This window comes from Coptis chinensis, chromosome 1 (genome assembly GCF_015680905.1).
Source record: "Coptis chinensis isolate HL-2020 chromosome 1, ASM1568090v1, whole genome shotgun sequence".
NCBI lineage: Eukaryota > Viridiplantae > Streptophyta > Magnoliopsida > Ranunculales > Ranunculaceae > Coptis > Coptis chinensis.
This window is the reverse complement of record NC_141456.1, coordinates 36,264,920-36,280,504: the sequence shown is the minus strand read 5'-3', so window position 1 is coordinate 36,280,504 and position 15,585 is coordinate 36,264,920. Positions and strand designations below refer to the sequence as shown.

The window sequence follows — 15,585 nt, the reverse complement described above, 5'->3', positions numbered from 1 at the left end:
GCATGTAATGTTTTAGTGTTTCTCAATATATATATCGGGCAGGCTAGAGAGACAGCAAATTTTCGGACAGCATCTAAACAGCAAAATATCAGCCGTTGGATCAAAACAAATCAGATAAAAATTAAAAACCAAAATTTCAAAATTGAACCCAAAAAATACGAAATTTCAGTTCTCACAAAATATGAAATTTTGAAATTTCCTACCAGCAAACAACAAACTCACGATCGCGAGGGTTTTGAATTCTCCGAATTCATACAAACTCAACAAACAACAAATCATCAACAAATTCAAAACCACCGAAATCCCCATATCATGTTTTAAGCACTTGGACTACTGTAACAGTTGGAGATAGAAATTTAAAGACTTGAGTTAGACTGTTATGATGTTGTAGTGAATTTAAAGAGTGAAGAATTGGAGAATCAATTTAAAGACTTCAACTGTTGTAGTGTTATGGTTATTGTTGATCTTGTTCTTTCTTGGTTCTCCCCGTTTGCTTATTAGAAGAATAGTGAAAATTGTGAAGATGTAAATGAATATTATTGATTTGTTTCTGCTGCAGGTGAAGGATGTTATGAAGAAGCAAGAAGAACTTCCTGTCTGCAGGGAAGGAGATCTGATAATGGATCAACTAGTAGAGCTGACTAGCAAAGGATGTGGGTGTCTTCTTGTTGTCGACAGTGCGCATCATCTAATTGGGACTTTCACAGACGGAGATCTGCGACGGCAGTGGAGAAGGCATTTTTAAACTTACTGTTGGAGAAATGTGCAATAGGTAAGAGACTAAGCCATTGAATTATGGCACTAAGAAGTAATATGTTTCTCATTCTTTCATGCCTGTAAATATGTCCACGCTTTGGTTTTGACAGGAACCCAAGAACCATAGGTCCAGACGCAATGGCAGTTGAGGCTATGGAGAAGATGGAGTCTCCCCCATCTCCAGTGCAATTCTTACCTGTCATAGACCATCAAAACGTTGTGATTGGTATCATAACATTGCATGGATTGGTTTCGGCAGGCTTGTGAGTTATGCAGGCATGTGTTATGTAGAATTCAAGGCAGCAATTCTTTGTAATTCGTTGTAATTCGCAGATTCCCTAAGGAAGCAGGAGGGTTTCTATTGTATCACCTTTCAGTATTTAAGAATACATAAATCGTGAGAGTTTTACTGATTTGCTGCTATGAATCTCTAGGCATTCATGTTTCCTCCATCTTCAGTTGAGATTCTTTTTCAAGAAATTGTGATTATGCCGTTTGTTTGATATCTAGAAACACTCATCTGGGAAAACAAATCTGCAAATAAACGTTTGAGATTCTTGTTTTCGAATAGCCCCAAAATGTAGGGGAGATACAAAATAACTCAAAATAAATTAAAGTCTCGGGAAGTGTACACCAACAGTTGAAAATTGTATATTCGATTTAACAAATGGACTACTGTAAGTACAAATTTATGAACTCATTGCAAAATTTGTATTGAGCATCGTGGACTAAAATTAGTTGTCCAAAAAATGAATGACAGTAGCTTTACAGAGTACTCCGCTTCTCCATGCAGTGTTACTAAACTCCTCAAGAATTAGGGTCTAAAAGAATGTGGTGAGATTAAAAGTGGCTAGTTGGCATTTACAAAGTGTAATGGACCTGCATCAGAGATCAGACCCAGTTTTAGAACTCATCGTGTGAAGCGTCAAAACTATTTTGGACGATTCTGAATCTCTTCCGGAAGGAGAGCTGAGTCACCAATCCTATATCAACAGCAGGTTTATTGTCACTCAATATGCTGTACAGTGAGTGAAACTCTTCTGGATTAGCCTTTTTGAACAAACATTTGATGGGATTGGCTTTATCATCTGCCTCCAAATTTGCGGTGGGGTCTCCCGCAAAAGAATTGTGTAGCCTCTGAACCAGTGGCCTGGATTTCCAATAGTCTGTACAAACTCTATTCATGTCAATTGCCTCAATAGCCTGTTAAAATGAACAAGAAATAAGCAAACAACCAGATTTTCAGCTCCATTCAAGTTGCGTAAAAATTTATATTAGCATGAATTCTATCTGAGCTGCAAACATTAATTCTAGGAAGTAGCACCAGACAGAGCCTCCAAAACTAAGTCTTGCAGTTACAATGAGATGACAGGTTCCTGCAGTAGATTTACCTGCATGATTGCTGGTGATGTAAACCCAAACATCTCAAGGCCATCAAGACTCCCTGGAGGCTGTAACGGAGGAAGGTGTTGTCTTCCCAAGGTATGTTGTTTCCTTATTTCTTTATTTACTTTGTCCCTCACCATGTCCCAGTATCTGGAAGCTGAAAGGTGTACGAATACCTTGGTCGGACACTCCTCAACCAAAACCTGAAATAGGCACATAAAGTATTACGTGACTCAAGATTGCTAAACATATTGCAAAAGCTCCAAGCTCTACATTTGAATTTGAACTAAGCAGGAAAATAAGAAAAGATTCCATTTTCCAAAGACTAGTAACGAGGTAAGCTCGTTACAGAAATCGGGTTTCAATTAGGGTACTGAATTATAGGTTGGATGGTTTTCTAGTCCATCAGGAAGAAGCACTAAAAGAATATATAGAAATTCGATATACCAAATTTTAACGGAGTTCAATTACCATAAACAGAGGCCCAAGAAGTCCAGCATCCACAATTCGTGAGACGTAGAAACACTTTTTTGTTGGATCTAACACACTTAAATAACTGATCCTACTCTTAAAGCCTGTAGTGACGAGGAAAACAAAAGAATGTATATAGAGTAAGTTAATAAATGTGGATGACTCCAGCTCTAGATCATAGCATCTTCATTTGAACATGAGAAATAAGATACATCGACATACCCTTGGGAAATATGGCCTGGCTGCTTGACCATGATTTTCCAGGAAGGACCGTCCCAAATTCCGAAGGCTCGACACTGCAATTAATTCTCCGCACAACCTTTGCAATGCGAGGACCCTTCTGACGATAATACCTGTCTAAATTGTTTGGGAAAAGTGGCGAACTTCCTGTTAAAGGCTTTGCCTTTTCAGCTAAACTTAAAGCAGAACCCAATCCTTTATTCTCATTTCCCCCCTCATTGTCCTGCTCTGCGTTACCATGCAGTTGTGAATGCTGAGAGTGACTACCAGCATTTGCAACAATACAATCACTTGATTCTCCAATTGAAAAGCCCACAAGGCCATAACACTACAACAGTTGAAGTCTTTAAATTGATTCTCCAATTCTTCACTCTTTAAATTCACTACAACATCATAACAGTCTAACTCAAGTCTTTAAATTTCTATCGCAATCCAACGAAATCTAACTCTATACTAACGCAACTTAAACTAACTAATTGAAAGAGAATTAGTCTAACCTTACGAATAAAACTCGGGGTGAGCTACTCTTAGGATATATCTCCAACTGTTACAGTAGTCCAAGTGCTTAAAACATGATATGGGGATTTCGGTGGTTTTGAATTTGTTGATGATTTGTTGTTTGTTGAGTTTGTATGAATTTGGAGAATTCAAAACCCTCGTGATCGTGAGTTTGTTATTTCGTATTTTGAGAACTGAAATTTCGTTTTTTAATTTTGATTTGATTTGTTTTGATCCAACGGCTGATATTTTGCTGTTTAGATGTTGTCCAAAAGTTTGCTGTCTCTCTAGCCTGCCCGTATATATATATATATATATACTTTCATACAACATCCAAACAGCAAAATGTCGACCGTTGGATCAAAACAAATTGCACCAGATCAAATGCCAGATCTGCTCTAAATTAAACAAAGCAAATTAGAAGGGCAGAATGGTAATTTTTGTTTTTTTCTCTCCCAAATCACTTCAGCTCTCCAAAATTAAACCCCAAAATGTCTCTCCCAAAATTTCTCTCCAAATCAAATAAAAAAAAACCAAAATTTGACTCCTCCAAATTCTCCCAAAATCGTTTTCTTCAATTGCTCACCAAAAATTGAACAAAAATGATGCAAGTGAGACTCTCCTTAATTTTCAATTTTTAATTTTCGATTTTAATGAAATGGGCTCGGTAATGGTAGAACTTGTAGCAAATATTACCAAACACAAATTCAAGACAAATTAATGGTGGGTTTGTTTCGGGGATTGGAACTAGTGATACATTAGCAGGTGCGGGGAAATACCTGGAAGAGCAAAATCCTGATTTGAAGGTGAGCTTGATATATTTAATGAATATAGCATTGTGTACTATTTTGGATGCATAGGCATGTTTTTCATGATAAGTTATGTTATCTATAGGACGCCTTACTAATTGGATGTATGTCTTTTTTTAGATCTATGGAGTGGAACCTGTTGAAAGTGCAGTTTTATCTGGTGGAAAGCCTGGTGAGGAATTCGTTTTTTACTTTCAGATTCTGTTTTTGTATGCCATTATTTTCGATTTTATATTTTGTATTACAAGTATGACCATATCATATTTCATATTTGCATTTTTTGGGATGAATGATGCAATTAAGAAGCATATGTATGTCAAGCGGAATGCCTTCTGAAGAATTTATTCTTTGCCATTTTGTGTAAACTGATCCGTTGTTTCTAAATTATTTAGGTTTTAACTCGCTCAAAGGGTATCAGGGCTTCTAGTTTGTTATAGAAGGCATTACTTGCATACCTGTAGTTTTGGATTGAATCTTGCGGTGTTTTTATTTGTTGGGAAGACTTCAGCACTTACAATAGATGAATGTAGCTGGTGTTGTGAAAGATTGGTTATTGATTGCGTTTTCGTGGTCTGTTATTAAGGATACCGTGACTACTATTAATTTGGTTGGATAGGGCGTGGTGTTTTTGGGTGTTTGTTATTACAATGCAGCTAAGTTGAAGGCACTTAAGGCCAAGGAAGCACATAAGAAGCCTCGAAAGCAACGTAACGAACATCATTAGAAGTAATGATCAATTTTTACGCTGTTTTGAACTTTCTTTCTACGATCCAAGAGCATTGGATTCTATGCATTACCTATTTCCCCCTTTGTATATGACTAGTTAGTAGAAATAAGTTGAGCTATTTATGTCCTTACCTATTTCTGATCTTTGTAACAGTTCAAGTTTTTATTTAATTAGCTAGGGCTTGGTTAGTGTAAGTTTGTTATGCATGTCAGAGTTACTACCTTGGTGTTTGGTAGGTGAATTGTGAATATTGATGATTGTTTAATAAGAAATTGTTCTTTATTTGTCAGAGTTACTATCTTAGTTCTGATCATGACAATTGTGAAATTTATCAGATTTCCTTGCAGTGCTTGTTCACTGTGATTGTTTTCGTTTTTTGTCTAGCATTCACAGCACAGCCATTATATTTGATTAGCAAAATACAAAAGAATGCAAGTTTTATTTGGCTTAGGTGGCGTCAGACCTTGTGACTTGCTTAGAGGCAATCCAATACCATGGGACCTGCTTAAATAGTTGCACCATGCAAAAACTTATAAATTACAACCTGCTTAAAGAAGCTCTGAAAAGCTACGTCCATTCAAAAGTGCGACGAAATGCAACAAACACATACAAGTAAAAATAAACAGAAGTAAAAATAGAACATAACACAAACGAAATACCAAATAAAACAGAGATTATACTAACTTTTACTCAAAATAATACTTCTTTCAAGATTTACACATACTAAATTCCACTGTGTTCAACTTTTATACTGAAGAACATGTTCCAAGACATTTGCACTAAACCAAATACCCACCACTTTAACATTCCATACAAATTGAGAACTCAATCAAAGATGCCATACAAAGCTGCCATAGACACCTGAATTTCCCGAAGATACAGTTCACAGAAAAATAAGTAACCTCACGTGGGCATCCATCCCAATCCGTCATACAAGCCATCTCCGGTTAGAACACAGCAAGCTTGAATCCAAAGCCCCGAGTCTAACTAATGAACAATATTTCCTGCATCGTAAGCCACTTGAGAAGCAACCTTGATACAATGAACCACTCTCAACAGTCGAATGAAGAAATGAGTCCGACCCACACCAATACAAGATTGTTTGATCCGAGCACGAGTAAGAATTAGTTTATCTTAACAAAACACCAAAACAAGAATCTCTGAGATCAGTGTGCCAATAAATGGGAGTGCCTAAAATGCTAATTATATGCATGCTTGATGCCAGTTTAACACACCGAATTATACTGATTGAACTTGTAAAGTTACTCTTGTTAGTGTCTAAACCCTAATTATATGCATGTTTAATGCCAATTTAACACACCAATTTATACTAATCAAACTTCTAAAGTTACTCTTGTTAATACTATATTACCACACCATTTAGTCTACACATGCTAAAAAGTAGAACTGAAACCACCCATGAAATCAATATGGATTTAAAGTCAATCCAATTGCACCAAAATTATTTAAACTCAAAGACGCCGGAATTGAAACTTTGCTGAGAACCAATATTCATCTTATAAGAGCATAGAAGGATAATTTTATAGATGCTACACATCTGAACCAAAAGGGAAATAATGCAACAGAACAGGAGAAAACAAAAAAAAAAAAAAGATTAAGTCTCATAACGAGGCAGATCAGCTCATCCAAATTCATAAAATAAATCAATAAGAATAAATTACTTTTCCGCTATGGAATGAAATAAAGAAAGTCACCTCGTCATATTCCAGTTTTACTCGATCTTTGGCTTGAGCACCCATCTTTTGGAAGTAACTTTTGAGATCATCCCCTTTGAAATATGATTATCATTGTCATCAGAAGGTTCATCCTCATCATCCAAGAAGAAAATAGTAATCTCATTGGTGCAAGACTTCAGCTGTAATAACCCAGGTACCATCCCTCCATCAGAGTATCAGACCATCACACACAACATTTCTCGTTACAACTACTACCACAAACATTTAAAACAAAGCAACTAAAATGGCTTTCAAGATCTACATCAGCTATATCCTAAAAAAAAAAATGGTATTAAATATTCAAGAACACCAATACAAAAATTACCAAGAAAAATTGCTTTCATTTAATAATTAAAAAAACGGAGAGAGAGAGAGAGAGAGAGAGAGAGAGAGAGAGAGAGAGAGAGAGAGAGAGAGAGAGAGAGAGAGAGAGCTCACCAGTAATTTGTCTTGAATTTGTGTTTGGTAATATTTGCTACAAGTTCTACCATTACCAAACCCATTTCATTAAAATCGAAAATCGAAAATCGAAAATCAAGGAGAGTCTCACTTGCGTCATTTTTGTTCAATTTTTGGTGAGCAATTGAAGAAAACGATTTTGGGAGAATTTGGAGGAGTCAAATTTTGGTTTATTTTTATTTGATTTGGAGAGACATTTTCGGGTTTAATTTTGGAGAGCTGAAGTGATTCGGGAGAGAAAGAAGCAAAAATTACCATTCTGCCCTTCTAATTTGCATTGTTAATTTAGAGCAGATCTGGCATTTGATCTGGTGCGATTTGTTTTGATTGAACGGCCGACATTTTGTTGTTTGGATGCTGTATGAAAGTTTGCTATCTACCTAGCCGGGCCGATATTATTGAAAAAAAAAAAAAAAAAAAAAAAAAAAAAAAAAAAAAACCTCTACCACATAACTAATTGTCCCCTAGAAAAATTTGCACTCTCTAAATTTTTTAGCAAACTTCTACTACCGCACCCCTAAAAATTTCACAACTATAGTGATAATATAATCAACAAAAAAAAAAAAAAAAAATAGTATGAAAACAAAACTAATAAAAAACATTCCAATAAACCAACTTTTTTTACTTCACTTTTTGCCTTTACAAAATCATCATTTATCATTTATTTTGAGTAAAAAACCATTAAAGATGGACAAATGTGTATTTGAATGTTTGATTAGTTAATGAGACTAAAACAAATACCCAAATACCCAAAGTCCAACCGACTAGTTTGTATAATTCTAATCACCCATAACAAACCTGTAAGCTCTCCCTCATTTCTTTCACTCTCAATTCTTAAACAAGCGTCAGACCTCAACAAAAAAATACAAAAAACAATAAACAAATTCATATATAAATGACTTGCATTGCAACTTGTTGCACGCTTGTCATAATTATTTGTAAAACTCGTTATCATTATCAATAAAATTTTCACTTCAAAAAACAAACAAAACAAGGTAAATTTTTACTTTAAATGTTAATATTTCATAGTTTTTTCCACATTATAATATGGTGTTATATAGACTTATAACATTATAAGAAGTTAACAATTTGTTGAATTGTTGTATACTTGTGGACTAGATTATATATATATATATATAGAAATAGTATCAATTAATGGCTTAAGCAGTTAACTTCGCCAGTCCATGTTAAATTTTTAGTAGTCAATGCACTATAGTTTTGTGAATTGAAATAAATGCATCATTTTGTTGATCTTTATTGTTTAGACTTTACAAAAATAAAATAAATAAATAAATAATTTTGTTTTTGTGGGGTGTGCACATAATCTCACACCCCCTAGATTAGAATCCTTGACTCCGTCCATGGATCCAGGTATAACTTCAACTACCAATAGAAGATTCACCTCAGATCATTTCATAACTTCTTAAGAGAAAAAAAGAGAGTTAGAGAAAAAAGTGTAATCACCATAATTGATGATGTCATTAAAACTTTATTGAATAAATATTACGTTTTTCTTGTTCTATACAATCATCATCCAACATACTTGCTACATACATACGGTTGTTCTTCCATGATCGAGATTCACACCCACATAAATGATGGACTCATACGAGAAAATGATAGACACACCAACAATTAAATCTTCTTATTGTTATTGTTTGACTTGACACTAATTTTTTGTTTCCTCCACTATTCCATTACAACAAAATACTCTATTCTTTTAGGATGTGAAACAGTGTCAAACCAAAATACCCAACAAGCATATTTTTTTCCCATATATTGATGCATGTCTTGAAATCTTGCTTTCATTCATCTACAAATATATAACTATTGATAAACACTTTAACGATGAGAGATCATCATAACTTGTGAATGAGAATATAAACACTTAATAAGTGTGAGGGGCAGTGACAGTAGTCGGCCCAATGGGCTTATTTTGGTATTCATTCCCATTACTTTGGTATGTTTGATTCAAATCAAATGTGTGTTTGTATGTTTATTAGTGAGAAAGATGTTGCTAAATAAGAGGTTATTGGAGAAAAAATGAAGATATATATTTTTTTATAGAAAAATAACATGTTATTGTTTTTTTTTAGTTACAAGTGAAAAACTTAGTATTGGTCCTTAATGTATTCTAATAAATGAATTGTTTTGTTATGGACACACCTAATAAAAAAAAAAAGATAATTTAGGAATATAAACGTATCTAAAACAAATTTATTTATTTATTTTAAAATGGGGTGTTTTTATAGGTGTGTCCAAGATTACCCTTTACAAACAGTTTAAATAAGATAACAGAGATATCATAACTGAATATAAACACTTGGTATAGTAGTCGGCCCAATGGGCAGATGGGCCTAAATCCATTTCTAAAAAAACCCATCTATCTATATATAAAAAACCCTACACTCGTTTTAATTCTTTCTTCATCAGCCGCAAAAACCAGTGGTATCCTCATTTTTCCCATGACAACACGTTTCAAGAAGAACAGAAAGAAAAGAGGCCATGTCTCAGCAGGTCACGGACGTATAGGCAAACACAGAAAACATCCAGGTGGAAGAGGAAACGCAGGAGGAATGCATCATCACCGTATACTTTTCGACAAATACCATCCAGGGTATTTTGGTAAAGTTGGTATGCGTTATTTTCATAAACTAAGGAATAAATTTTACTGTCCTATTATTAATATTGATAAACTATGGTCAATGGTTCCACAAGAAGTGAAAGATAAAGCTACTGTTGATAATGCACCATGTATTGATGTTACTCAGTTTGGGTATTTTAAAGTTTTGGGTAAAGGTATGTTGCCTGAGAATCAACCTATTGTTGTGAAAGCTAAGTTGGTTTCGAAGACGGCAGAGAAAAAGATTAAGGAAGCTGGTGGTGCTGTTCTTCTTACTGCTTAAGAAGAAGGGTAATGGTACATTGTTTTAGGAAGTTTTGTATTTCGGATTATGCTTTTTATGTTACGGAATTTTGTCGAAACTTATTGATGTTTTATTGGATTTGGTTAATCAGTTCATGGTATTTTATATATTGTTGATAGTATTATTTGCTGAGTTGATAATACAAATGCATGAGATATATATATGAGTTTGTACTTACGAAGAGAAAATGCTTGTTTATATAATGTGTATGCTTTTTTGTATATGTGAGAATGCGGTGAAAAGTATATTTGCTGCATGGAATACTTTCGTGTCTGAGTTTTACGGTTTGATATTTTATGCTTGTTGGTGTAGTATCTAGGAAAAGTGAAAAGTATGAAAACTTGGGGTTGGATCTATTTTAATGGTTGGGTTGATCTTGGTACATCCTTTTTTAAGTTGTCCATGAATAATAAGCTTAATTGTTTCTATAAGGCTGCAGTAGAGTGAGAGTAGGAACTGTGTTAGTTGAGGAAGATACTCTGCATGCATACTGACAAATGTGTTTAAACATAATCGAGTCATTATAACTGTGACGGAGCAGATTTTCGGGCTGAAAGTCTCTCAACTTTTTTAAAAGGGGCAAACTGAAATTCAGTAGAACTAGAAATTCAGAACCTTGAGAACTGAAATTTCAAGTGGAATATTTGTAGTATAGTTGTAACTTGTTACATGCTGCTAGTTCTGTGCTATTAGATGACGTGGTTTCTGTTTCGGTTGCCTTGAGCATAGTGAGTGCTGATGTGGGTGTATGATGATGTGGTTTCTGGAAGAGTTTATTCTGCATAGGAGTGTAGGACCTTGCCTGTTGGTGCTGCTCATGCATTTGGAGTGTTTGGGCATATTATTTGCAGTTGGAGTGTGAATCCTTGGTGGTTTGCTGTGCAATTCTTTGTTGTATTCAGTATTCACTGGTCATTACTGTGTCATTGTGCATGCACACTGACAAATGTGTTAAACATAATCGAGTCATTTTTTAACTGTGACGGAGAAGATTTTCTGGCAGAAACTCTGTTAACTTTTTTAAAAGGAGCAAACTGATAATTGTTTGTACATTCCTAAGTAAACGTCACATATAAAGGAGCAGTCTCATATTCCATTGCCTTGTGGAGCAGCGCTTTACCTCTTGGGATTGGCCATGGGACGTCCATTTCTGGTGAAGTTATAGTTACAGATTGTAAATCAGTAGCTTAGCCTAATATTGATATTACTATCGTTGGTATGATTAGGAACTTAGTATCATAATCAGTGTTCTAAAAAACGCTAGGCATTTCCCCTTCTAGGCAGTGCCTAGACGGGCTAGGCGCTAGGCGGTTTTTTTCCTAATATATATAGTAATATACACATATACTACAAGAAATAAAGAAAATCATTTACCATAATTCAAAAAATAAACACAAACAAAAATACTTATTACAAAAATGTGTAATAATTGAAGAATATTGACTTCATATAAAAACATACTCTTTGTTACAGTGACATAATTTACATTAGACTTAAGTATTTTAAACTCATTTAAATCTTAAGCCTATACGGGCCTTTATTTTTCGACATTTAATCATTTAAAAAAAAAACTTGACTGGACCGCCTAGACCCGCTAGCCGCCTGACCGCCTAGTCGGTTCACCCATTTTTAAACGACTAGGGCCTAGGCAAGTCGGTTGGACACCGCCTAGCGCCTAGAGACCGCCTAGGCGGCCGCCTAGACCGATTTTTAGAACAGTGATCATAATTGCATTTATGCAAATCTGTGCAATACGGTTTATGATTATTAATCTGTTTTAGGTGTGTATGTTTGGATTTCGATTCTAGAATGTTTCTTCACTCAGTATATGTAGGCTTGTTGCTATTAATTGTGTTTTACATATTGATGTCCTTGTTGGATGGTCCTGAGTCATCTGCTGTTGTTAAGTGGTTTCCAGTTGATGGTCCGAGTCATATACTTTTGTTAGCAAGTGTCTACTCAAGCTAGGGGAGTCATTACTCACTAGAACCTTTCTCACGGTGCTGCTCAAGCATTTGGATTTGGAGTGGGTGGGCATATTTTTTGCTGTTGTAGTATGAATCCTTAATGGTTTACTGTGTAATTCATTGTTTTAGTCAGTATTAACTGGTCATTATTGTGTCATTGGTAAGAATGTGATTCTCGATGGTCTTTTAGTTTTGATAATCAAATGCATAGAGCTGAATGTGTTGCAAAGTGTAAACTGCACTGGCCTTTCATAGTTGCGTAGTAGGGTCTGATATCTGTCGGTCTGAATTGATATGTCGAATGTTACACCTTTAGGAAGCCCTTCATATTACTTTCACATTTGCTCTTTTCTTGGTCCTCTGTACAATCCTTCATATTACTTTCACATTTGCTCTTTCCTTGGCCCTCTGTACAATACTATGGTCAAGATGGAATCAAGAGCCCCCCTATGTGCAAGCATCTGATTCTTAAAAGTTTCAGCAAGGTTTGCTTTGGGGTTTGGAATCTCCTTTAAGCGTTTTACATTTTGGGGGAGTAATTGTTTTAAAATATAATATGCTTTGCAGATTGATTAGCCTAAATGGCCTAGCAGATAATGTGTTCCAAGAAGTTATATTTTTTTGGCAAATGATCCAATGTTTCTGGTTCTCGTGGGGTTCTGGATCTGGACCCTTAAAAACTAGTGTTTTCTCTTTATTTGAAGCGGTTGGTCATTTCTATCATCAATCCATAACAAGATGTAGCTACATCTGTATGCTTCAATGTTAATGTTTACACTTTACACTAATTGTGCAAGTGGGCAGTTGGTTGACTTTTGAAATGTTCAAAAACTGATTCTTTACTGTCAAACCACAAAATTGGAGTTCATAATGTGATTGAATTGCATTTTTATTTTGCATTATACTTCAGTACGATTTAGATCCCCTTGCTCCGTATTTGCAACTTCAAATACTAGAGGAGAGGAGAGAGTCCGGTTTTGCTGTCCCAAACTATGCTATCCTAGCTCAATTTCAATTAAAATAGGAGTGTTTTGTGATTTAGAATTCTTATATTATCTTGAATTTGTATCGAAGTCCCTACTCTAACCATCACGTTTTTTCTCCTCAGATTTTAGCTCCTACTTGCCAAAACTAATCCAAGAAAATAGGATAGCTTTTATTAAAGGAAACAAGTTACTTCTTCCCCATTGTTACTCCCATTTTCTTCTGCTTAATAGTCCTAAGGAACTTTTGAGTGAAAATAACAATTGCTTATGGTCACAAACATTATTGTATAACAATTAGTTTCTTCATTGTTATTGTGCACAAAGTCGCTTTTACTGAAATCACTAAATTTTCCTATGTACAATTACTAGTCCCATTTTTAATGACCATATGAATTATAAATTAGGTGCTAAACTAGGTGTTGGCTACATCATTAGCATAATTCATTCGGAATTAGAACTCTTGATACTTGATAGAGTTTATGACTATTTAGTACCATGTACTTTCATTTTTTTTTTTTTCTAATGGTATATGTACTTTTTTTCTCGCCTATTAGTACTCCGAACTCTCAATTTGTTTCAATTTAGTACCTCAATCTCTTTTCCGTCTCAATCCGTCCAATTTCGCTAACGGATTTACTATTCAAATTGACTATTCACGTGAGCGTCTTAATTCGTCTAATTTCGCTAATGGATTTACTGTTCAAATTGACTATTCACGTGAGCTCGCCATTAGTGAAATTGGACGGATTGAGACGGAAAAGAGATTGAAGTACTAAATTGAGAGTTTGGGATACTAATAGGCGAGAAAAAAAGTACTGATACCATTTAAGAAAAAAAAAAAATGAAAGTACGTGGTATTAAATAGTCATAAACTCTACTTGATAAGAGTCTTTTAAACTCGATTAAATCTTGGGACATAATCTGTTTTGGTATTGGATATATGACCAATTTCGTTTTCATAAATAAATTGCGATATCTGTTATCACTAGCTTTTGAACCCATCCTATAAACGGGTGCCGTTATAAAAGTATTAGCAGCTATGTATAACTATGAGATATGAATATTATATTGACCACTAATCCAAATTTCTTGCAATGTGAAAATACCACTTTCAATAAAAAGAAAGAACTCACTTTTGATAAAACTCTTCGACTATTTTTTTTGTTGCTTAATTAATAATATAAGTTTGATTGAAGTTTTGGGAGAATGTCCAAGAAGGCCAAGATTACATTGACACTAATTAAATAGCAAAACATTACGATAAACACCATTTTAAATGCAAAACTATACTCGTCAAGACATTCCCATTATATATGATACAATTATGTTTTGAGGTTAGTTTGATGTATTTGCATTCAGTTTCCGAATTCTCGTTAATTATTCCATGAGGTAAGTTCGATGCATTTATATCATGTTGCCAATTTCTTGTTAATTATTCTTTGGGGATAGTTCGATCAATTTGTATTTAGTTTATGATTTTCCGTTAAATATTTTTTAAGGTTAGTTCATTGCATTTGCATCAAGTTTTCGATTCCCCATTAATTATATTCTTTGAGGTTAGAATAAACCTTCAATCATGAAGAACAATTCCTTTAGAATAAATATTCAATAACAAACAACCATCTAATGATGAAGGCCTAGTTGCCTTTATATCATAACCAATGTTTCTACTTCTATTTAGAAACCAAAATAGAAACCTTACTAATTAACCTAGATCTAGAACAAATAAGAAACTCTACTAATTCAATATATAAGACTACTAATAATATAATTAGAAGCTTCTATGCCCATGCATCATACTGCCCGGCTTGAAGGAAACTCATCCTCAAGTTTGGTTGCATGTAGACTTGCGAAATATTTTGCAAAACTTTTGTACTTTATCATCTTCCCATTAATTATGTTTTGAGGTTGGTTCGATGCACTTGCATCAAGTTTCTAATTTTCAGTTAATTATTCTTTGAGGTTAATCCGATGTATTTGCATCCAGTTTCCGATTTCATGTTAATTATTTTTTGAGGTTAGTACGATGCATTTACACCCAGCTTCTGATTTCCTGTTAATTATTCTTTGAGGTTAGTTCCATGCAGCTGCGTCTAATTTCCGATTTCTCGTTAATTATACTTTGAGGTTAGTTTGATGCATTTGATACCAGTTTCTGATTTTCCGTTAATCATTTTTTGAGGTTAGATCGATGCATTCACATCCAGTTTCCGATTTCTCGTTAGTTTTTTTTCTTTGAAGTTAGTTCAATCCATTTGCATCCAATTTTTCTATTTCCCGTTAATTATCTTTTGAAGTTAGTTAAATGTAGTTACAACCAGTTTTCAATTTATCGTTAATCATTCTTTTAGGTTATTTTCATGCATTTGCATTCAGTTTATGATTTCCAGTTAATTATTCTTTGAGGTTAGATTGATGCATTCAAATCCTGTTTACGATTTCCCGTTAGTTATTATTTGATGTCAGTTCAATCCATTTGCATCCAATTTCTGATTTCCCGTTAATTATCTTTTAAAGTTAGATAAATGCAATTTCATCCAGTTTTCAATTTGTCGTTAATCATATTTTTAGGTTAGTTCTATGTATTTGTATTCAGTTTTTGATTTCATGTTAATTATTCTTT

At 34.3% G+C, this 15,585-nt stretch overlaps 1 protein-coding gene, 3 long non-coding RNA genes and 1 pseudogene across 8 annotated transcripts; 3 read left to right on the top strand and 2 right to left on the bottom strand.

Annotated features, from left to right (window-relative positions):
- The first annotated feature begins 88 nt into the window (after positions 1-88).
- Positions 89-1,169, top strand: LOC147523758 (uncharacterized). 2 transcript variants are annotated; one of them, XR_015217353.1, is made up of 3 exons: positions 108-453; positions 560-772; positions 867-1,169. It is a non-coding gene; the product is annotated as an uncharacterized LOC147523758 (long non-coding RNA). The 2 variants fall into 2 exon arrangements; XR_015217348.1 differs by having other exon boundaries at positions 89-772.
- A 214-nt stretch (positions 1,170-1,383) lies between these two features.
- Positions 1,384-3,677, bottom strand: LOC147523757 (putative lysine-specific demethylase JMJ16). Its single transcript, XM_086572290.1, has 5 exons — positions 3,672-3,677; positions 2,836-3,181; positions 2,614-2,717; positions 2,148-2,345; positions 1,384-1,959 (listed from the first exon to the last, which is right to left on the bottom strand). Exons 1-5 carry the CDS (start codon positions 3,675-3,677, stop codon positions 1,660-1,662), a joined length of 954 nt encoding a protein of 317 aa, XP_086428416.1. The 3' UTR covers positions 1,384-1,659.
- Positions 3,678-3,785: 108 nt separating this feature from the next.
- On the top strand, positions 3,786-4,852 carry LOC147523756 (uncharacterized). The gene is made up of 3 exons (XR_015196772.1): positions 3,786-4,157; positions 4,281-4,332; positions 4,553-4,852. It is a non-coding gene; the product is annotated as an uncharacterized LOC147523756 (long non-coding RNA).
- A 705-nt stretch (positions 4,853-5,557) lies between these two features.
- On the bottom strand, positions 5,558-7,343 carry LOC147523755 (uncharacterized). Of its 3 annotated transcripts, none has more exons than XR_015196769.1 (3): positions 7,062-7,343; positions 6,603-6,897; positions 5,558-6,020 (listed from the first exon to the last, which is right to left on the bottom strand). It is a non-coding gene; the product is annotated as an uncharacterized LOC147523755 (long non-coding RNA). The 3 variants fall into 3 exon arrangements; XR_015196770.1 differs by having other exon boundaries at positions 6,603-6,835; XR_015196771.1 differs by having other exon boundaries at positions 6,603-6,832.
- A 2,152-nt stretch (positions 7,344-9,495) lies between these two features.
- On the top strand, positions 9,496-10,133 carry LOC147523754 (large ribosomal subunit protein uL15x pseudogene; annotated as a pseudogene). The gene has a single exon (XR_015217334.1). The product of XR_015217334.1 is annotated as a large ribosomal subunit protein uL15x pseudogene (transcript).
- Positions 10,134-15,585: the final 5,452 nt, after the last annotated feature.